This window comes from Topomyia yanbarensis, chromosome 3, assembly GCF_030247195.1.
Source record: "Topomyia yanbarensis strain Yona2022 chromosome 3, ASM3024719v1, whole genome shotgun sequence".
Taxonomy (NCBI): domain Eukaryota; kingdom Metazoa; phylum Arthropoda; class Insecta; order Diptera; family Culicidae; genus Topomyia; species Topomyia yanbarensis.
This window is the reverse complement of record NC_080672.1, coordinates 74,011,426-74,035,500: the sequence shown is the minus strand read 5'-3', so window position 1 is coordinate 74,035,500 and position 24,075 is coordinate 74,011,426. Positions and strand designations below refer to the sequence as shown.

The 24,075-nt window shown below is 36.9% G+C and overlaps 1 protein-coding gene and 1 long non-coding RNA gene across 3 annotated transcripts; one reads left to right on the top strand and one right to left on the bottom strand.

Annotated features, from left to right (window-relative positions):
- The first annotated feature begins 311 nt into the window (after positions 1–311).
- LOC131690450 (uncharacterized) lies at positions 312–2,895 on the top strand. Its single transcript, XR_009305581.1, has 3 exons — positions 312–629; positions 697–820; positions 1,167–2,895. It is a non-coding gene; the product is annotated as an uncharacterized LOC131690450 (long non-coding RNA).
- Positions 2,896–2,930: 35 nt separating this feature from the next.
- LOC131690443 (mitoguardin-like) lies at positions 2,931–6,107 on the bottom strand. Of its 2 annotated transcripts, XM_058976215.1 has the most exons (5): positions 5,964–6,107; positions 5,539–5,799; positions 4,843–5,481; positions 3,888–4,094; positions 2,931–3,828 (listed from the first exon to the last, which is right to left on the bottom strand). In XM_058976215.1, exons 2-5 carry the CDS (start codon positions 5,584–5,586, stop codon positions 3,211–3,213), a joined length of 1,512 nt encoding a protein of 503 aa, XP_058832198.1. In that variant the 5' UTR covers positions 5,587–5,799; positions 5,964–6,107; the 3' UTR covers positions 2,931–3,210. The 2 variants fall into 2 exon arrangements, with proteins under 2 accessions (XP_058832198.1, XP_058832199.1); XM_058976216.1 differs by having other exon boundaries at positions 5,539–6,084.
- Positions 6,108–24,075: the final 17,968 nt, after the last annotated feature.

Below are 24,075 nucleotides of genomic sequence, written 5' to 3'. Positions count from 1 at the left end.
AATTTAATTTATGCCGGCAATATTTTGTATCTTGAATCCACTATATTGATGAAGGGCAACGTTTTTCCATGTCATGGGTGTTTAGTAAGGTTTAATGAAGCCATTTTCTGAAAATTTTTAGATTATAGTGTGGTTTCTTATTTTTTTATTTTTGTTAAAGTTAATCAACCAAGTATACGGTAAATGCATTATAATTTCTGTTCAATTTAGTCATTTTTATTTGTTTAACGATAATTTTATTTGTTAAAAATAATGACAATCTTTTCCTATAAATATAGCAACACTGCTAAACATCATTTCGCTATCCCTGCAGTAACATTGCGTACAGTGCAAAAAGTCAGAATCCAATCATGAGTTGGACTGGACTATTCTGACGTAAAATTGGAAAAAAACAGCTCCCTTGTTGTCACGGTTGTCACCTTGGCCTTAGATTTCCATGGAAATAGCAAAAAATAAATGACAGGAGGCGAAGCTGAAAAGTTTGACCTTTTTTCACTCTGAAGAAATAATTCATTTGAACAAGAAGTCAATTTGATTTAGGGAAGTTTAATATTTATAAATTAATAAAAGTAGCAGTTAGTATTTTTGCAACAGTTTTCGTAGTGAAATAATTCACTTTCATTGTACCGGTACGTATATGTACTGATCGGGAATAGGGTAATCCAATAGAAACTGAAATTGGAGTTCCGTTCTCAGCACACAGCTACACTGAATCTGTCCAGCTTCTCCCGTAGGTGAGCACTGTCCCGCTGTTTGCTACCAGGAAGTAGCCTTCTTTGGTCCTTGCTCAGGTGAGCACTGGCCTGTTGTTTGGTACCAGGTAGTAGTCGACATTTTTAGTCCTTTTTCCTTTTTTCACACTTTTGCTCCTTTTTCCTCAGGTGAGCACTGTCCCGCTGTTTGCTATCAGGAAGTAGCCTACATTTTGGTCCTTCGAATTGCCAGTTTATATGGGGCCTTATTCTGCGCGGCGTGTGACGTGAGGTGACTAAACTCACCTCACTTTACGTGACTTTTTTCACCCGATGCTAATAGTCGACTCGAGTGAAGTGAGATTCCCCATTGCGGTTAAACGGGCGTTTCACATCACCCGAAGTGACTTCAGAATTGGGTGAAAAAAAGTCACGTAAAGTGAGGTGAGTTTAGTCACCTCACATCACACGCAGCGCAGAATAGGGCCGATGGAAGCACAAGTACGTCGCTCTAGTAGGAAAAACCAAGGTGCAATTACAAAGCGGTTAGGTAGTTTTATAGTTGAAATACCGATACACAGCAACATGATACGCACTCCACCCAACCAACTGAATTCAAATGTCCAAGACGGGGAAACAGGTGCAAATAATCAGGACAGAGAATGAATCTGTCGTACCTCGAAAAGAGGCACGAAATCTGGATTGTAGTCAACTAAAAATCGATCATCGCGAAGCAGCATAACTGACAGCCAAAGCAAGCTTTTAGATCTAGAGGAGAAAACCGAGGAGGCGGAACTGCGTGCTTCTACTGAACGAGGCAGGATTGTAACCGAATTGCAGATTCAGCATGACCTGGCATCGACGACAGCACAAAGGAAAGCTGCGAGAAAAGTTGAGATGCTGTCTAGATCGAGTACTTCGAGTAGATCGAGTGCGTACACTAATGCGTCCAAGCGTGTTGAGAAGTGGCTTGCTGAGTCAGGAAAGATACCTAAGGCCACACAACGAATATGAAGAATCATCCCACCGGATGGATCCTGCGTTTTCACGAGGAACCGAAGGACCTGGGGTGAACGACATTTTGTCTCAGGCGTTGCAGAGTCGAAATATGAACGGACGATTTTCGAAAACGAATTTAAAACGTAAACTAAGGAGTATAAGCTAACTGATCACGATAACCAGAGACGGTTGAATAAAGCGCTGCAAGGTAAAGCGCGCAGGACTAGAATCACTGCTTGTATCCCCTGAGAATGTGCAGCATATTATACGAATGTTGCAGTCAAATTTCGGACGCACCGAATGGGTGGTGGCAAATAGATTGGAAGCGATAAGAAACCTGGAGATCGTAAAAGAAAGTAACTTCGAATCTTTCCGTGCCTTTTATAATTGCGGTTATTGGGTTGCGATTGCCAACGCGAAGGCGGATAACTACCTGATGGCTATCCGAACTCATCTCTCACCTGGCTAATAAACTGCCTTGCCTGTGTGCAAAATGTGCGGGCACGGTCTAGTATTGTGCCTTTTCAGCGGCAATACATATCAAAAATGTTTCGGGTTAATGTTTATCAGGCCAGTCTTGTGGTGCTCAGGTTGTGAGTTCGATGATCATTGGGTTGGATAAGAAGATGAGCAATTCGCTTTCATTTCTGCCTTTTACTGATGCCCGGAAAAACATCGATGCACAGAAAAACATCGCATTAGATAACGGAATAGAGAAATTGATTAGGTCTAACGAACAGAATTTGAAGAGCCGAAGTGTTGGAAATCAAATTAACTCGAAGAAAATCGTCGCATGCCCGAGTCCTGAGGAAGTCCCTTAATATTTATTTTTTATAGCTTAAATATATGAAAAACCCACGGCTCCTTTAAGCTAACTCGTTGAGCCGTGTCAAATGAATGAAATAAATCCAAAGCTCGTTGAATGTGAGCATCAATATCTAAGAATCAAGTCGAGCTACTGATCATAGAAGACGACTGTACGAAACTGCATGTGAGTATCAAAACTGATTGCGGTTCATTTAATCGCAGTCGCACTGAACAAGCATTCCTAAAATCTATCGTAAATCGAGGTTAAGACCAAAGTTATAACATTATAATCTACCACTTTTAACACTTTACTTTTCTTTCAAGTCAGTGTGAAAGATTATGAACTCTTCCGAGTTAATCCACATTTGTTCACCCTTTTACTACGCTAACATAAGTTGATGGGCTGTGATAATAAGAAACAACACCTATCTCTTTTAAAGAATACAATTGGTCTTCCCATTTGAGCCCGTTTCTCTTAATAGCTCGTTACTACATAAATTGTTAAACCGTACAACTACCCTATGACTAAAGTCTCATTTTTTTGTTTCTTACTAACGCTTAGAAAATAATCTAGGCATGACATATCCGTTAAATTGAATAATTTGTCTATTCTGTAGGAAATGTTAAAATCATGATAGTCAACTTGTGATAAAACGAATGGTCCAATAAACTACCAATAACCAACAAAAATACAAAGCAGCCAATATTGTAATTATTGATTGAACTTAACACCTATATTGTTCACCCTCATTCTCATATTCGTAAGGATGTCCTCTGATAGTTCTTCTACCGTAGTGTAACGACACTTGTTGAAGTTATAAATGTCCACCATGAAACTAACCATTTGTTCCTTAAAGTATTTGCACACCTCCTTCAGATCTTCATCGGGACCAAAAAACCCCCAGACCATGAGAGGAGACAGTTGCTCAGTTATGCAGTAAAAATGAGACATGAAGCCATTTGGAAACTTGAGCATACGCTTCTTAGCCTTCAGGACCGACCAGACAGCCGTGGTCAGAGCCGTTTCCTTAAATCCATTCGAGAGGAACCGATTATTGACGACTGCTAAGACACTATTTGGAGGTGAATCGAGATCCCTGAAGGCATCCAAAATAATGAAATCCAGAACCACATCGTAGAAGGTCATGGCTTTTACATTCCGGGATTCTAGCTCGCGCTCGATATCTGGCCAATTGTCCATGTTTTGAAGGAATTCCAGCATAGATTCGTATGCCACGAGAAAGTCTTTAGGATCTTTATCTCCCAGACAGAGCAAATCGGTTAATATCTGTCGACCGGTATCCGCAACCCAGCGGGTGTTCTTGGGATCCTAAAAACAATTTTTTTTGCTAATTTATTCGAGGTTTAGAGCTGTATAGTGCGCTGTACCTTGAACAACAGTTGAAATGCCAACCGAATGCAGTGCAGCTTCGCATAGTACTCAGCGTCCGAATTGCAGCCGACCATGTCGGTACGTACGGTTCGACACGGAATAGGTTGATCGTCTAGTAGTTCCAGTGCGCTGTGATACAGAGGAAAGTTCTCCACGTCGGAGAAGATTTCGCCATAGTCTTCAAATTCACGTAGATCGGCGACCTGTGGAAGGAAAAATTTTCTTTGAGATCTACTGCATAGGAATCAATAAAACATTAGATAACGTAACTATAATTATACGATATGCGGCATTCATCGTCGCAAAGTTTACATGACCTAATTTTATGAAAAATTACATTAGAAATGAATGGATAAACTAGACATTTAAAAATGGGTAATTTTCGTCCTTGAATGGGTACTAGTTTAATTCTACATTACGTTGTGTTTTTGAAGATTATGACAGCATAATCGACTGGCAGTCGTAATCGATCGAACATCATTCCTTCGAAAAGTCTAATAGCTAAAAACATCCAGATAAGTTAATTTTGGAACAAATATACCTGAATTACGATGAGGTCAGTAACAGCTCCTTGATACTACTTCCCGTCTCGAACCTGGACGTTCAATTTTGATAGACCTGACCGATCATTCTTAGCGACTATGGTAATTACAGGGCTAGTACACAATCAAACTCTAATAATCACTTTTAGTTGAAAATTAGCAATGTGACTTACATACCAACAAATTCTATAGATATAACAATCCGAGTATATTTTGTAGCAGAATATTCAACGAGGTCTTTATTCATAGTCATTGTCGATTCCTAGTGCATATCATACATACATTAAACTATTCAAGCATTTAGCCATTCAGAATCGTGCCTCGACAGATATGCTACTTGCAAAATCGTTTTTTGGGTGAATTAGTAATTTGTTTGCTTCTGAGCCAATCTTAAACCGTCATAATTTACCTGATCTAGAGCGGAAGCAAAACTCTCGGCAGAATCAAAATTCGGATCCGAACTAGACCGATGTCCGTTGGTCAAACCGCCAGCGTGGGCAGTTTTATTCTCATCATCCCGAAACAACACCGACCGTTCATCCAGGAACAACAGCTCACCCTGTTCCTGCAGGTTGTATGCTGCGTCGAGTAAATTTTGCAACTCCCTGCAAAATTCCTCTTGATCGGCAGTAATTCGGTTTGGGATATCCACATCGTTCCGACCCATTAGAGCATCTTCCCAGTAGCTAATCACGGTCTCCAGTGCTTCCATTCCCATCACTCCCAGTTGCTGTGGAGTGAGTGGTGTTGTTCCTCCGATGATCTGACCAGTTCCTGTGCCGGCGCCAACCGCGACTAATGAACCGGAAGCCAGTGACATTTTGTCGGAGAAGCCATGAATGGAGCCACCGGGACTGTACGAACGACCGGAAGCTTTCGAACCTGCCAACGAAATGATATCATTTGGGCTGCGAACACTATTTCGAGCTTTCCTTCCGCCCAGTTTGCGAAGTCGTCGCTGTTGAGGCTTGGGAGTTCTGCGACGCCCTAGGTAGCTAGCAATTACTCCCAGCACGGCAACACCAGCGGTAACGGACACCACAATCACCTGGCACAATAAAATAAATGTTATTAACCATACGCATACATAGCCTTGCTTACTAACCTTTTGAGATGTTGTTAAATTAAATGGAAGCAACCGTGAAACACTCATTTCTCAAATGATAGCAAACACGACTCTCTCAGTAATGACCTTTCTAATGAAGTACAGTAAAACTTTCTCTTTCCTTCACAAACAGCTCGATAGATCGTACACAGAATAAGACAGCTGACCAGGAAATAGTTACCGAATCATCTCTATTGCCAAATCCCATCCATCCTTTGACTGGCTATGCTGGAACTATATTTGATTCCTGTCGACGAGAACCTGTCTCAGGAAACTTTCTAGGTTATTCTCATGTAACAGTAATGCTTTCAGGGCACAACACAGCATTTTCAATTGTTATCTCAAGTAACCACAGCGTTTGCAAATTAATGAACACCAATCGTTTAATTTCTAGTTTTTGAAACCCGAAATTGAAATTAACTTACATTTCCATCAGTATCGCACTCAATTTTTATGTTACATGAACGACATGAACATATTCCACGCACAACACACGAAAAAGAGTCTTGCAATGCAACGACGGCAACGAGCGCAACTATTATAATTTTAACGTGAATGCAAATGTGTGCGTGATTTGGAATGTTGTTTATTCAGCATCTTGTTATGTGATGACATTCGCATTAGTGTGCAACGAGGGATGATCCGTTTGGAATCACGTGCTATTTGACATTTTTTTCACCTGCATGTTCTGAAAAGAAATCTCGCAAGTTTTTCAAAAGGGCCAAAATAAGCTTACTACCAAGAACCCCGTACACGCAGAACATTAGTTATCATCGACAGCATACTTTTCTATTCGCGTCTCTATTTTCTTCTGCTGTAAATTTTATGCATTGGACATATTCGGTCTACTCATTGAATGCATACTAGAAGTATATGCTACACGCAAACGAAAAACTACCTAATACTACGTTCACACTACGAGTTAAAACGTGTTTTAACGCTATCTTGATGACATTTTTCTTGTTGCTAATTATTAAAACATGTTTTAACTCTGTAGTGTGAACATGGTATAAAACTGAATTCTTTTGGCTCAATCTCCAGGTATCGTGGAGGAAGGTAAAATTAGGTAAACCGTGTTGAAGGTAGTTTCCATTTAATTCCATTCCATTCCATTTTTTTCCAGTAAGCTAATTATTATAACGTGTTTTAACTCTGTAGTGTGAACATAGTATAATACTACGTTCACACTACGAGTTAAAACGTGTTTTAACGCTATCTTGATGACATTTTTCTTGTTGCTAATTATTAAAACATGTTTTAACTCTGTAGTGTGAACATGGTAAAACTGCGGCAAAAATCACAAGTCATTAATAGGTTTAAAATATAAGTTTAATTTACCTAATTTTGAATATACCCCAAACAACTCAAAAGTACCTTACTCCACGGAAGACCTCGACTGAGTCGAATCTCTCGTTTTGTTTTTGACAGCATTAATAAATGTGATAGTGACACACAACTCAAGAGTAAGAATTTATTTTTTGGGTTGTTTTATTTTTCCGTATACACACAGAAAAAAAATGTTGGTAACAATAAGAGTTTTTCACTCTTAGCAAAAAAGAACCAACGCATACTCTTAGTTTGAAAATAAAACTTTCATTTTGAATACTATTCTTCATTAGCTTAAAAGGAAAACTTTTATTTTGATTATTATTCTCGATTAATTTAAAAGTTTTACTTTCAACCTGATAGTAGGCGTTAGTTGTTTTTTGATAAGAGCGGAACACTCTTACTTTTACCAATATTTTTTTCTGTGTGTAAAAAAGCATAAAAATCACAGCAGAATAAAAGAGACGGGAATAGAAAGTGCATATTTCGACGAGAATATTTCAAATGGGTCCATAAACAAAACGTAAACAATTTCGGTTAATACTTACTTCAAATGGACACTAACAAAGCTTTATACACACCTTAAACAAGCTGATTCTGAAGCTTAGCAGTTTGCGGAAAAATAGATTATCGCCTACATAACATCCCAACGCCGAGAAAATGGTCAAAATAAACGTCACATAATCATTTGCTATAAACAAAAGGGTTGACCCACATGCACTATAAGCTAACGTCTCGCCGAAAAGGGATTATGGAAGAGGGCACAAAACCAGTGCGATGTTTCAAAAGGGACCAACACATTTTTCTGCAAAAATCATTCAAAATACCATTTTTTAATAAATCTGGTATATTATTCGAAAAAAAGGTTAATTTAACGCGGCATTGAGTTTTTGGTCCTTAAATCAAGCTCCTGTTCATGGGGGGGGGGGATATGATGTACGAGGTAATTTTTCAGACACCATTTTCTCAACATGAGCATATTGTATATAATGCCTTCCCTAATAAACATCATATGATTTAAGAGCCTAACGACATGTTCAGGGTATCATTCAAGCAATATGTGGAATCGCTTAACTATATGGGTTAAAATTCGTGTATAATATTTTTTTATTAGGGTTATGAAATGTTGACGTCGATGGTCATGTCATAGATGGAGGAAAACAAATCGAAAATAACTTTTCGGTCGGATTATTTTCATGATGGAATATGACCAACCGGACTTGTACGTCCCCCGAATAAGTTTTACAGCGACATAGAGCATTTCAACACCATTATAAATACTTTACGAGAGCTAATTCAAATGTTTAAATTGGCTGACAGTTTTATATATGACAGCTGGAGGAAAACAAACCCCCAAGTAGTGTGAGTGAAATCATTTGCATAGAACTCTATACACTGAGAAACGAAAATATGCATAGTTAGCATACTTTCCAATCCTGTCTCTTTTATTCTGCTGTGATTTTTATGCTTTTTCTAGCTTATACCGTACATAGCCCATACTCCTATCGAGTACCATTCACCGATCATCTTGATGCAAAAATCGTTCTATTTCGAATATTAAATGGGATTAAGAAATTAAAATTAAAGCGAAACATGGAAGCAGTACTTACAACATCATTATAATATAAATTTTCAGTATGCATCTCTTATTATTTCGCCAAATAGTCATTTTTGTATGCTGCTTCACATCAAACGCTATTTTCACGCTTTTGTTATATTTGTCGCTTAAAACGCTAACTTGCAATTTAAGGAAATAAAACCACAAACTAACAGACATAACACTCAAAAACAAAGCTTCGCCCACTTTAACGGTACTTTTAAATACATTTGTAGTTGGGACTGTGGCCACATTTGAAATTATGGCGCCACTGTCATATGAACAACCATATGGGGGATAGACCACTAGTGAAAAATTGTTCCCAAACCTGAGGGTACCTCTCCTGTAAATGAGTGTTTGGGACCGTGAATAAAAGGTGGAGCTAGTGTTCTGGAAAAATTGGCGGATCGATGTTTTCTGCGAAAATTCCCTCATAGTGTTATGTCTGTTAGTCTGTGATAAAACTTTTATGGTTAATATTTCCAAGTAATCAATATACAAACAGTATGAACACGGCATACAGAGAACATTTTGATCTAGATTTTTTGCGAATAAAACCTTATAAAACCGAGGGGAACGTCACTTCAGAATAATTGTTATATTCCGTTCGATTTTGCATGAATTTTCATTTTTTCGGCAATTTTAGAAAATTTAAAAAAATTTCTATCACATCGAGTATTGCTAAAATATTTGAAAAAAAATTCAACAAATTTATCCAATCTCAATCCAATTTTGCTCGAATTACGATTAATTTGATGTACCTGGCAACTTTGCATGCTCTATTTTCGAAACTTTCAATAATTCTGGCAACAAAATTTATGTTTCTGTTTTGATTTGTTCCTGCAGTTATGCTGCTGGCAATGTTTGTTTTGATTTTATCGAGCATTGAAACTGTCAAAACGTGGATTTCGAGCAATTCAATTTATTTTTTATGACACATTTGAAACTATCCTCGGCAATTCCAAACCATTATCAATTAATGTAGTAAATTCGAATCCATTTTGATCTAACCTATACCAATTTTTATAAATCCAATCAGAATTTTAAATTATAAGTTTATTCCATCAACAAATCACGGAGTGTCGTTCCCCTCGTATAAAACCCAGAATTTTCAAAATAAAATAAATAATTAATCTCATTTAGTCTGCGATTTCCAAAAGGTTTGATTAGTCACAGTGTTGGGAAATTATCAAAAAATCAAATATCAGTAACGCATAAAATTACTACTGATTCTCTTACACGTTATTTACTATCAGTAAAATCACGGATGAGTTTAGCAATACCAAATACAAATTATTTGTATTTGGCAATACAATGAAAATGTGAAATTCATTACGCCATCTTAGATCTCATCATCGTGATGAGCTTTTATTTCACACGTTTTCATAAAATCATCTAAAGAGAAAATCAATCTCACCAATTATTAATTATGTGTGATATTGATTATTTTATTATGCGCATAAACTGCTATATCAGTTTCGTCTGCCATTTTGCAGTAATTGCGATTGAACAACTAGAGCTGAATATAACGGGAGATGCGGGTTATTTAGGGCCCAATACATTTGTTTAGGGGGGAAATGTTCTCGTATGCAGCGAACCAAAATATTAATTTAAAGTTATAGTACATATAGTACATGTCCCTATACTATTAAACATGTTTGAGTGTTAGGATTTTAGTTGACCTGTTGGGCTTACATCGTGATCACCGGAGCCGCCAAAACACTAGAAACCAGGAAACTTCACACTGTTTCTCTGCTGTTAGGGAGTTTGAGTGAATGTAACACCGACTACTCCAGTGTTGTGCATTGTCAAAAACGAAAATGCCATTAGCTGTGTGTTCTACTAATAGAGCCTACAAAATATGATGAGAGCGTTTAGCCAGAGACAGATCATCCAACGCTGAGAAAAATTGTTCACGATTTTTTAATAAAATTTCTTCTACTCAAATGTGTAGTAATCACGTGATGATTTTATTGTGGTTACCGTTGCGTACACAGAATGGGTGACAACGGGCACATAAAATTGAAAACGAGAATACTAGACCAACATCACTCTCGGTATATCAAGTTATAAGGTTTGTGATGTCAGGTTGTAATAATGAAAACGATTATCATCGATGATTTTTTCGACGGTGATCATTGATTTTAATTTTTTTTATTATGATTATGACAACACTGGTCCGATAAGCAACTGTAACTGGCATTAGCTGTAGTTGAACGTGGCATGTTAATGTATTCTTTTCAAAAACATATCTGGTTGAAATTCGGACGAAATATGCGGAAAATAACCAGTGCTTTCCAATGATGAAGATGCGAATTGCCGAGTAGGTATCTAGCTGTAATTTCTAGAATGCGTGAACGTGTACCACTACAAATTCTCTTGTTGTGTTAAGCTATTGCTCAAGTCTTCACATTTAAATAACGTGCCTTAGTGGTATCTGTGATCAACGAGAAAACTTTGACCACATAGACACAACTGTACGATAAGAAAATTCCCTTTAACAAAATCATCCAAACAACAAAAACAATTAGGGTAAAAAAGGTATTTTGGCCCACTTTAGGACATAGTTTTTAAATCTTGCGAATAAGACATATACAGACTGCAAAGGTTATTAAATATATTCATGTACAACATCGGCTTACATCTCACCATTAATACAGATATCTTAAAAACGTATCATTTACTAAAAAATCAATAAAAATGTATTTTTCATAAAATGCTTTTTATTCTATTTCCGCCACCGAAATTTCATTTTGACCCGTGGCGGAAGTATATTTTGGCCATGGTAACAATTTTGCAAACATATTTTCGTCCACTTCGTGTATACTCGCAGTAATTTAATATTGTTGTAGTAAACTACCATCATAAGAATAAAGAATTGAGAATTATAAAATTATATTTCTTCTAGCTTGCTCTTTTGATTCATCCATGTTATTCTTATTATCTTGAATCTCTGAATAAATTATTATCTTGAATCTCTGAATAAAGACTCGTCATCTCAATCGTTTGCCATGTATCTGTCAATTCATTCCAATCGCGTAAGATACCATTGGGCCATTGACACGTCTCGTTCTCGATTGGAATGACACTGTCAGGTAAATGGTAAACAAACAATTGAAATGACAAGTCGCCATACTAGAGATTCAACGTTTTTAGTTATCATGAACCATTGCAAGATGACGTTAACTGAATAGAAATGCTCATGTCTAATATGTATGCATATTTTTCTCGTAGAAGGCTGTTTGAACAAATTTAGTTGATTTCTAAACTTACGTTAGTTTCAGCTACTGGTCTACTATAAAAAATGTCAGAGTAAATATCCATCCTAAGCTATTGATTTGTGTCCATTCTATGGGACAACAGTATTTATTCAAAGGGAAATCTGAGCTGAATAATGCAGCGGGCAGCAACAAACACGAGATCAACAATGATCGGGCCCAGTACCACTGAACAATCCGCCATTACCAAGAGTGAAGTAACAACGATAAGACCAAATGCCTCCAAACCAACAACCAACACCATCATTAAAGTATCAAATGCCGATGGAAAAGGATTTAGAACAGCGAGTTTTGAGTTCAAGAAGCAAATAAGAACATCCGACCGTTAGCATCATGAATGCAGTACCGATGACGACATGCACGTGAGCAAAAACGTAAGACAAGACGGACTGAATGAGTGCTGGAGACAACGCAAGCTAATGTTTCACATCCAAAGAAGAGAATTTCAACACGCAGTGGCAAGGTGCAGCAACAAGACCCGATAGGCTGGCCTTTTGAAAGTTAATTTTAATTTTTACATGGTATAAAAATCATAAATGTCCCACGGCTCAGTTATGCTAACACATCAAGCCATGTCAAATAAACAAGAAGGAAAAAAATATGCGAAACAACAAGCTTTGCTGCCTACACTCTTCATTGAGTAGCAATAACGCCAAGAAACGGATGAAAAGGTTGATTGCAGAAGATATGGCAGAAATGTGTTTTTTCCTAAATCGTACAATATATTGTGGTCATAGCGTATTGTATGATCTGCGATGTAATTTTTCATATAATTTACGCAATTTTACATTCATCAATTAGTTATGATTACAGTAACATAATTTGTTCAACAAAACATGACGTATTTTAATTACAATATGTTTTGAAAGTAGTTCGCAATATTGCTACTTCCTCTAGTTTTTTCTTCATTTCTGTATAGCGGTTGATGAGTTTCCACAATTTTGTGATTTATAATGGTAATATGTATCTGCAAAAATCATCTTGATATACAATAACTGTAATAAGAGTTTTTCAACAAAACTACAACTAGATTTTCAAAATTTTATGTAAATTCGTTTAATAAATATAAAAAAGAGGTTGGGTGGGCCAAAATATGTGAGGTGGCCAAAATACCTCTGTTACCCTACTGGAAAACTTCGATGAAAGCACTTTGTATATATAGAGGCAATTTTGTTTTCTCTGGGGACGTAACAATATTGAGCAGGAATTTGGCTGAAGGTATACAATTCAACTTTTCGCTCGTCATTTCACTTTTCGATCCAATAGTTCGACTGATCAAAGTTACCTCGAGAGCAAATATTGTAAATTTAAAATAAAATTATTATATTTTTGCACAAAAACAAAATAAATCACCCAACAGTTTTAAATCTATGGGTATCACAACCTGCTTTAAAAGTACAAACAATTACATGAGAGGCAAGCACTAAATCTTCAATTCCACACAGTGCCAAAAGTTTTACATAATTAGTTACTTTAAGGACCGTAAAGTACATTAAGTACCGCAAAGATTTAAAAAAATACGCGTTAAATTTATTGTGCTTTAATTACTGAAACGATTTTAAGTACAGCGCTTTCGTACTTTAAATACGCTAAATATTTTTAGTAGCGTCAAGATGTACTTTAAATACTTTAAGTACGTACATTGACATTAATTAGATTAAGTACCATATTAAGTACAACAGAAGTATTTTTAAATACTTTTATTGCTTACTTTAATTATATTCAAACAACGTTGGTATTTTCAATACGACACACTCAAACCAGCTAGTGCTTGCCCCTCGCAATTACATCAAATCGTTTGAAAATGTGATCAATGTTGCCCCATTTTACGGTGACTCGAATCGAACTACGGTTCGACTGTAAAGGTACCTAGGCTAACCTAGACTAGCTCTATCTTTTGACAGAAGAATCCCAACGAATAAAAAATTTCAGGTAAAAGTGTTTATAAGTATCACATGGTAAATATCATTGCTAATGTCATGGACGATGATTCTCCTGAAAGATCCCAATCCGTTCGAATTGTACACCCGTCTGAACAAACTGGGCTTTCCGACTGAACAAATCACACCGATTTAAGTAAGCGACTTAACATTTACAAGAACCAGGATGATTAGCTCATGCGAAGTTTGAAAAAACTACCAAATAATAGCTCTCTATAGTGCAAGTTCTACCCTTGTTTCCTGAACAAACCTCACACTCAAGGTCAAAAAACTCAACAACTAGAAGGAACCTTGCGTAATCCCACTCAAGTGAATTGATCAATTTTCCTGGGAGATAAAATTGAGAACATTTTCATAATAAATTATACAAATAATACATATGTTCAGTGGTATAGGGTGTCGTAACACTGTTAGATGGATTAATAAGTTTTTCCTCCCGAATAGAAATGTACAGTAACAAAACCATAATTTTCACTGTGACAGTACAGTAATTTTACAATAATTTACAGTGAGTTTTAGTGTTATGCTACAATACAAAAACAATAAACTTTAACGTTTTTACAGCAAATTACAATGTAAAATAGACTTTTACAGTAAAAAAGGGGGTGGTTATGTATCTTAACATTAAAAAAATCGATTTTTCTCCATTCATTTTTTCTCGAGAACAGTAAAATTCAATGTGAATTTACCGTATCAGTTTTTTGCTTAACGGTAAAATTTATTGTTACATGAAATTTTATTGTAAATCTGCTGTGAAAACTTCTACTAAGCAGAGCTGCCAGATGATTTTGTAGAAAATCTGCATCCTCTTAATAAAAAAATTGTATTTGTCTGTATTCAAGGAAGAAAAGTCATATTAATAATTAATTCACATTTAAAAGTTGAAGTATTGTCACAGAGAACAGACATATAGTTTTTTTTATAATCCTGCGGAAGCGCCTCAATTCGTTTCTAAGATACAATACAGTCACAGAGAACAGACATCCATGATCGAACAAAAATATTAAAAAAACCTGTTTTAATCCACCTAGAGGTGCAATTGTGCCTTTCTCATTGCTCCAAACTATGATTAATTAGCTGGTTCGTACAATATAACATTATGGAAATGTCTTTCATTCTTATTACACTTGGTGAGTATATATAAAAGCACCTTTTTGCATTCATCGCGGTATCGGTTTGAATCGGAGTTTTCTATGTGATCGCACTCCACAACCCGTAACTCCGGAGCCGGAAGTCGGATGAAGATGGAATTTAATATCAGTTTCCGGGGACGCAACACCTTTCATTTGAGACTAAGTTGATCAAATCGTTCTAGCCATTTTCGAGAAACCAATATAACCGTTATTCTGAATTTGGATGCTTCCGGATCCGTCGATGATGGCCAGTGTGGCCAAAGAGACTTTGAATGACTGTTGGTGACCTAGATCTACAAATTCAACAGTTGTGTTTACATTTTGGAAAAAAATTCACATTTTTACATTCATCGCAGAATTCGTTAGAATCGGGATTTGCTGCGTGATCGTACGTATCACCCTGTAATTCAGGAACCAGAACTCGGATCCACACAAAATTCAACAGAAGCTGATGGACCTTTCATTTAAAATCAAGTTTGTCAAAATCGGTTCAGAAAATTCCGAGAAACCGATGTGGACAAATCAACAAATTTTGTTTTGTAACCATACTCTTCAACTCGTAATCCGGAACAAGATGTCGGTTGAAAATGAAATTCAATAGCAATCTATGGGAATATTATACCTTTCATTTGAATCTTAGTTTGTAAAAATCGGTTCAGCCATCTCCGAGAAACCGATGTGTACATTTTGTTAACAAATCCGCACATACACACATACATATACATACATACATACATACACTCAAACATACACACATACATACACACATACATACATACACACAGATATTTTGCGATCTCGGCGAACTGAGTCGAATGTTATATGAGACTCCTCCCTCCGGGCCTCGGTTAGAAAGTTGGTTTTTGAAGCAATTGCATAACCTTTCTATATGAGAAAGGCAAAAGAATAATATTTAATTAGCTTAATCAGCATGAGTTCAATGTTATCTTAATGTGATTATATTTTGAAATGTTGGTGGAATGGGTTTGAAAGTGGAGGGAATGGGGGGTTAGTAGAGTGGGAGTGGAGGATGCGTCAGAAATCCTTCACCTTATTTCGATATACGGGGCGGATGAAGGAAATTCGGGCGTGAGGGTGGTCCAAGGGGAGGGGGTGATGAAGGAGGGAGGTGTAAGGGCAAGGCGGGGTGTGAGGGGGAGGGGCGGCGACGCAATTCTCAACTGCATATTTTGCCTTCCATTTGAGACTTGGTTTGAGAAAAACGGTTCATTCATCACCGAAGAACCGATGTTACTTTAATTGTGGAATATGTCCGGAATTTCGGACTTCCGGAATCGTCGATAGTGGACAATATATTCAAAGAATGTTTGATTGGCAATCAGTGATCTAGATCTGCGATTAGAAGTAATTTGGTGACCATTTCAATAGTTTTTAGCCTCTGAGGTATTACGATTGTACCGATTTATATGGGAAATTCCAGCGTATCCTTACTAACACCTCTGTAACTCCGGAAGCAAGAGTCAGAACCGAATGAAATTCAGCAGCAGTCAATGGTATTACTGTATCTTTCATTTGAAATCAAGTTTGTAAAAATCGGTAGAGAATTCGTTGGGGAATGGGGGTAATATTAGCTTAGGAACTTGGCGAGTTCCCCGGGGCGTCATGAACCGTCATAGGTGGCCAATGTGGTCAAAGCTGCTTTGATTGATCATTAGTGATCCAGATCCGCAAACTAGAGTAATGTTACATCAATTTTGATATGTTTTACATCATTTGAACTCATGGTGGTACCAGTTTATATGGGAATTTGCTGTGTGACCGCACTCTTCAACCCGTAACTCCGGAACCGGAAGTCGGATCAACTAAAAATTCAATAGCAGCTTATGGGAGCGTTATACCTTTCAGATGAAACTAAATTTGCGAAAATCCGTTCAGCCATCTCTGAGAAAATTGTGTGAGTTTAAATGACACACACACACATACACACACACACACACAGACATTTGCCGATCTCGACGAACTGAATCGAATGGTGTATGACACTCGGTCCTCCGGGCCTCGGTTAAAAAGTCGATTTTTACAGTGATTGCATAGCCTTTCTTTATATGAGAAAGGCAAAACGTGTGTAAACATTTGAATTAATATAAGATAAACACTAGCGCCGCCACACCAACCTATCCCAACTATCCGTCAAATCCATTCCGGAACCGGTTCGAAATCCTGAATGGAAGTCCGAATCGGTTCCGGACTAGTTTGACTGGATAGTGGAATAACCGCTGTCAATTCTGTCGAACTCAGCCACAAAAAAACATGACGACAGCAGCGCACCTGGTTTGGATATCCCAACTACCTTCGAAACCGTTAGAGATTTTACACAAGTTGAATGCTGAAGATGGACGTCTGTTCTCTGTGATACAGTCGTGATTCGTTGGTTGGGCCACAGCCTATGTTCAACTAACGAATTTAATTCGCTAGTTGGACCGACTGACAAATGTCAAAAACTCTCCAAAGAAGACATTAGTAGTTTAAAAGATTGTTAGATAGATTGTCAAAGTCAATTTGACATGAGATTTTGATGGTCAGATGCTTTTTAGTTGGACAATGGTCCAACTAGCGGAGGTCCAACTAAAAAGCGGTCCAGTTAAAAAGTGTCCATCCAGCGAATCACGACTATATTGCATCACAACTATTTCCAATATCGGAACAATAACTCCAATCTTCACTCTATAATTTCATATAATTTAACAGAAAAACACATTTATCCTAATATCATAAATAGACCTTAACATATGTGCACGCAGAAGAATCAGGCCCTTTTGAATCAACAAAACGTTTAGTTGAATCTAAAAAGTGGCGAATGACTGTTTCAAACAAATACTTCTGTTTACATTTTAAATGGAAACATTGTTAAATCAAAATAAAATTTGTTAGATCTAACTGAACCCTTTGTTAAAAACCAACAGAATCTTTGTTTGATTTCAACTAAATTTGAGTTGTTCTCTCCTTTGGTTAATACAAACGATTTTTTTTTGTTTCTTCAAACTTGTTTGTTCGGTTAAACTTATCATGATTTTGTTGTTTCAAACGAAATATTTGTTGAAACTACTGAAAAGTTAACAAATAAATTAGTTGGTAATTTCAACCAACAGTATTGATTGAAGCAAACCTGAATCTTGTTTGTCACTATATCAAACGGGAAAATTGTTATTTAAAACCAAAATTTGTTTATTTTTACTAATTTTTTTCCTGCGTGTGGTTACTATAGCACTTATGATTTTTGTATAATATGGAGGATTCCAGACAAGGTTTTTATTTATGCAAGTGTTTCAGTTCTACATATATAATATGGATAGTTCTATAATATAAAACTGAAAATTTTAATACTAGAACTTGCTGTCCCCATCAGCAGTTTAGCGGGAGGGTGAGTTAGTTTAAAATTCATGTCTCGCCATGCCTTCAGCGTTATTGGATTCAAATTTATCGGATTCAAATTTAAGTCTATCGGGTCTATTTTCAAAAAAATTTCCGTCTCACCAAAACTCAAATGCACATGGGAATGAAATGGCTAGATACAAAAGGGTATAGAAGAAAGAGATATCTTTAAATTCAAGCGAGAGAAATGGTCTTCGAAAAAGTAGTATTTGTAAAAATACGTACTTCCAACTACAAATACTCGAATCAATTGACGTCTATCGGAGGATTTACAGAACTGCAACTCGTTCATTTCGATCCTGATCGTTGAAGAGGCAGCAGTGTGAAATCTTTACGCGAAACGGAGTGCACGTTTTCACATTTGTCTACCTACTGTTCCTTTGCGGCATTTCGGGATCAGCTTCTATAACTTGCCCTGAGGTTAGGTTTCATGCTGGGCAATTCTAACCTGACGAGTGGTCCTCTTTGAGGGTGGCGCTATCAGCTGCTCGTTTAAAACGTCCTGAGGAGCGTTTTAAAGGACAAAAACTGTAAACGGCCATTAGGCCCGATATAGTGTTTTTAAATCAGTAACAAAAATAACGACCTCGTACAACAGTTTTAAATTTTAAAACAAAGCTGTTCGAAATCATAAAACAAAACGCTCTGCTGCGAATGTGATTGTTTCAGTTCCAGCTCTACTTTGAAACTCCTGTTTAAAATAAAACCAAAAACAAATTTGTATTTGATAAAACGCTGCTGAACACGAGGGATTGCCCTTCCTATGATCATTATCAGGGATAGACCGTTCCAACATCAAATTATGGTCTTGTCAAATTTTGGTCTTGTCAAACTGCAAATGACGTGAAAAACCAAGATGATACCAGATAAGGTGTAGGCATACGTAAAGCGATAGTTTTAGTTTTACAATAGGGATCTTTAATTTGGAAAAATTGTGCCAGTTTTTCATATGTATTGGTAGCGGGTGTCCTTACGAGTACTCATATCATTCTTAAACCTTAATTATTATTTAATGATTTTTAAATTAAAAAAACCAAATTAAACTCAACCAGCAAACTGACAGTTGTCCTACTAAATGACGTATCTGCAAATATCTCGTTCGCCTCATTGTTAACCGGGACAGCACCCCACACAGCATGATCTGGTACTTTATCAATTCGCTAGCAACCTGCCATCCCAAGTTTCATCTGCAAACTATGGTAGATCTGATAAGGCAACCTATAGGGTCGTGCAAGTCGCATGGGTTTGGATGTGTTATTGTCCTAAAAGGAAACAAACTAAAAAATGTTTTTTTTTTCAATAGTTTCGGGCCAAAAACTTGAAAAAGGACTGAGATATTAACTCACGGTACTAATCTGCATCAGAATATGCCTTAACCCACACACCCCTAAAGATCCCTATTGGCAAGATCTACATTGAGTAAATACTGCTTCACTTCCCAAAAACAGAGGTTATTAAAAACGAAATTAATTAAAACAATGTTTTGAATATAGAAACTAGTGCTTTCAGTCTTTTTGAAGTTCTCAAGGCGTTTGCCACCAATAATATTATTGTACACACATGCATACACCTTATGCAGATTATCTTGAATCTATTTTGGGTTTGTCAAATCTTCTTATTTTTATAAGGACACGCTCTTCTTCCCTTTGGGGCAGACCCCCAGTGAGCAAATTTTCTGGCAGAGACGGCTCTGCTAGATTTCTGCAAGTCTTGGTTTGGCAGCCCTGTCAGATTTCTGCGCGTATCCTCTCGGGTTAGTTAAGCTAGGGCGAACTCGGTTTCGCTCGCGTTTCCTGGCAAATTTTGACAGGAACCCAGCTAAACCCTGGCATAACTCGGACATAAACTGTGCAAAGATCCTGGCAATTCCTACCTGGTAGAATTTAGCACGAATCGAGCAAAACATCTGACAAAGATGTGGCAGGAAGCGTGCAGAGATCTTGGCCGTACATTTCTGGCTCGAGTCTGGATCAAAGCAGAGAAGAGAAGGGCCACTCGAAATCAAAACTTCTCACAATTATTTTTAAAATCGCTAGCGGCACGTGGTGTCGAAGCCCTGCAAAATACACTGTTAATCAACACATTAGTTAAAAATTATACGAGGTTACTGGTATAAAATGTCTAGCAAATTCATCCCCGATAATCCGACAAGTGGTCAGAATATGTTCTTCCAAATAAAAATTGTCATGCAATAATTAACGCATCTTTCAAACATTGACTGCGTTTTTTGGTTACAAACGGATATTTTACTTTAAATATTAACCTATCCTTTTCCATCGAAAAACGAAAGTTTTAATGTAGAAGTATGTAAGCATACATTTACGTTTAAATATCGAAACTTTTGACTGCACAGTTGATTCTTAATGCACTGAACAAGAAAAATTTTCAATGGATATCTTCCCAATGGTTATTGTATGTCCTTTCTTTTGAGAACCACCACGCAAGGATATTAAATTTATATTCAAACAGCATTTTGTTAGCCAACCATTTTCCTTTTCCATATAAGTTTTTTAGTCCTCATAAAAGTGGAGGAAATTAGTTTTAAATTATTTTCAATCTTTAATATTAAAGGCTGCTTTGTATAAATTCTCATGAGTACCTTTTCAAGGATTTAACGTCGCATTTCAATTTTTACGAAATGTCACCAAGGTCTGTAAACCAAAACCTGTCAAAATTCGCCAAAAACCAGTCAAAATTCCGGAGTGTTTGACTGGGTAATGTCAAAATCAGCTCCAGTTCAAATTCTCGTTGTCATTTTGTTTTCAACCTAAGCTGAGCTGCGGCCAGGGCCACATTGGAAGCTGTGTTTCAGTCTACAATTTTTTTAGCCATCTGTTTTGCTTTAAACAGAAGGAAAATCTGTGTAAAATTTCCGAAAAATCATTGAAAAATTGAAATATTTCCAAAATACTGTGGGAATCGGTGAAATTTTCATGAAAATGTTAAAAATCTGTCTTCTGAAAAAAGAAGCTGTGACCAAAAATTTAGCTATCTGTGAGACGTTTGTTTGACAACTCAGTGGTGGGTTTTGTCAACAAGTTTGTTTTGCTTTACTCCTGCGAACAGAAAAACCCTTCAGACAAACATCTTTCATTAGTTCCGATTCATTTGATGTTGGATAGAATCAACGGTTTTGTCGGACGTTGCGCCCAGCAGTGCGGAGTAACGTCAGAAGAAACAATCAAGAAATAATCAGCAACTCGTCTCATGGATTGCCTAATTGTTAAATAAATCTGTGACATAAAAGAAAAATTTGTGAATGTGGCAACTCTGGCTGTGGTTTGTACTGACATTTGGATGCGAGATGTGACAAACCTGGACTCAGCAAATCAAATGAAGCCTATAGAGTTCTATGCACATCATCATCACACACACTAATTGGAGGTTTGTTTTCCTCCAACTGTCATATATAAAACTGTCAGTCAATTTAAACATTTGAAGTAGCTCGCCAAAAGTATTTTTAATGGTGTTGTAATGATCTTTGCCGCCGTAAAACTTATTCCGGATACGTACATTACTGATTAGTTAGGATCCATCATGAAAATATTCCGAACGAAAATCTATTTACGCTTTGTTTTTCTTCAGTTATGACAGGTGGAGTAAAGACGCTGAATTGCTGAATAAAGACTCGTCATCTTATCCCAACTAAATAAAATGGTTTGGCAACATTATTTTCCGCAAAACTAGCACCACTGTCACAGCGTTAACTTCAGTTCACTCGTATACTATTGTCGCTGCAGCACTATTCTGCAATGCGCTGAACAGTCCAGCGACGCGAAGATTTCTAGCGACGTCAGTGGAATTGTCATTTCATGAATAAAATAAACAAAGAAATTTTCGTCAATAAAACTATAGTTAATCTTATATTTTGTGTTGTCATGGTTATAGTCGACATGCTACTAAAAATCAATCACTTTCTTATTTATTTTAATCATGTGAGATCATGATAAATGAATATCATAATATAGAACTTTTAAATGCGATTGTATGGCTCTAATTTGAATTTTTTTCTTTAAGAATCACAAAAAGATTGGTTTTGAATTATTTGTTTATAATCAAAACATTTAACAAAGTCTAGACTACATCAAGAAACTATGAACTTCGCTGGGGTAACGTATGCTGACGAGCGACAAGTCGCTTCTGATTTTTGTCTGCAGACACAATAATATAGAACTTTTAAATGCGATTGTATGGCTCTAATTTGAATTTTTTTCTTTAAGAATCACAAAAAGATTGGTTTTGAATTATTTGTTTATAATCAAAACATTTAACAAAGTCTAGACTACATCAAGAAACTATGAACTTCGCTGGGGTAACGTATGCTGACGAGCGACAAGTCGCTTCTGATTTTTGTCTGCAGACACAATACAGTTATCGCAGAGTTGCAACGTCGATAATTTCTTCATCAAAGTGTGAAGTTTTGTACCAATAAAATTACCGCCGGTTTTGAAAAATATTGGTTTTTTTCGCTTCTTGGTGAACTACGACCTTCGTGCGGAATGGGTCCGATTGGGTGGTTTACCAGAAAATAACATTACGGATAGCTGCAATGGTTGATGCAACTTTTAGAAGGCACTGTAATGATAAAAGTTGTGTTTTACATTGCCTTAGAGATTCGATACAGAAATTTATTCAAAATATTTTAACTCACTATCACAATACTTTCCAAAATTCATTCATCAGATTGCAACATTTGACAAGTCTTCTGTTCGATTGGAATGACATTGACAGGTCTCGTGTTCGATTGGAATGACACTGGCAGATAAATGATAAACAAACGATTGACGTGTGAAGTCTTTATCCAGAAGGACTCAGCGTCATTAAGGTGGAGGAAAACAAATCGTTGAACACACTAATACAGTTACAGATTGTCAAGTACTCTATGGGTGCTTACAGAGTGGCGGTGAGAAGCTAAGCTGGGGCTAGAGCTGACATTATAATGCGAGAAAACTGCTTGCTGCAAACCAAAGGGATGATGTCAGAGTGAGAGCCGAGCGGATCTGCACCTGTTACCTGTTTTCACTCTGACAGGTTCCATTTGATATGCTGCAAGCAGGTACCCCGCATCTCGCATCCTACTGTCAGTACCAGCCCCTACACAGTTTCTCACCGCCACTCTGTAAACGGCCTATCACAATAATCGCAAGCAATCCGCGCAGATCCGCTCGGCTTTCATTAGGTTTGTTTCAATACACGCTTCTTGTTCCTAGCTGCTACGTAGCAAACAGGAACAAAAAACTTGCTATTTTTGAATTCGGTTTGCTACTAGAAGTATAAAATGAATAGAAGTACTTCCAGTTTCTCCTGGTACTGTAACAGATCTATTTTGACATCAATCGTTTGATTTGCTGCAAGCAAGTTTCCCGAATCCCGCATCCTAATGTCAGTGCTAGCTCCAGCTCAGTTTCTCGCCATCACTCTGTCAGCGGTCTAACTCAACATTTACAACCTGTTTACTGGTATGCATCGCAGTGTTAAATTTTTTTACATGTCATGTTAAAAAAATCTGTACCAAACTGTACTTTTTTACAAAACTATGTTACCCTTGTCGTACAGAATCTGTACCAAAAATACTCGAAAAATCTGTACCTTTCTAGATAAATCTGTACTTGTGGCAACGCTGCTACACACTTTTCAGATCTGCGTACCGAGAAGCAATTATTAATCAGTTACTCAGCAGCCAAGTTAAAGAATTTTTCTAAAATAAATTTAAAAATAGTTAGACTGTTAGAGAAAACAATTCAAATGCTGTTAAGACCGACGATTGCGAGATTGTATACGTTAATTGGGTCATTAAGCCATATGCTGTTTTCGATTTGTTCTGATGCAGCTGATTTATGATCAAACTTTTATTATTTTTTTGTTCGCAA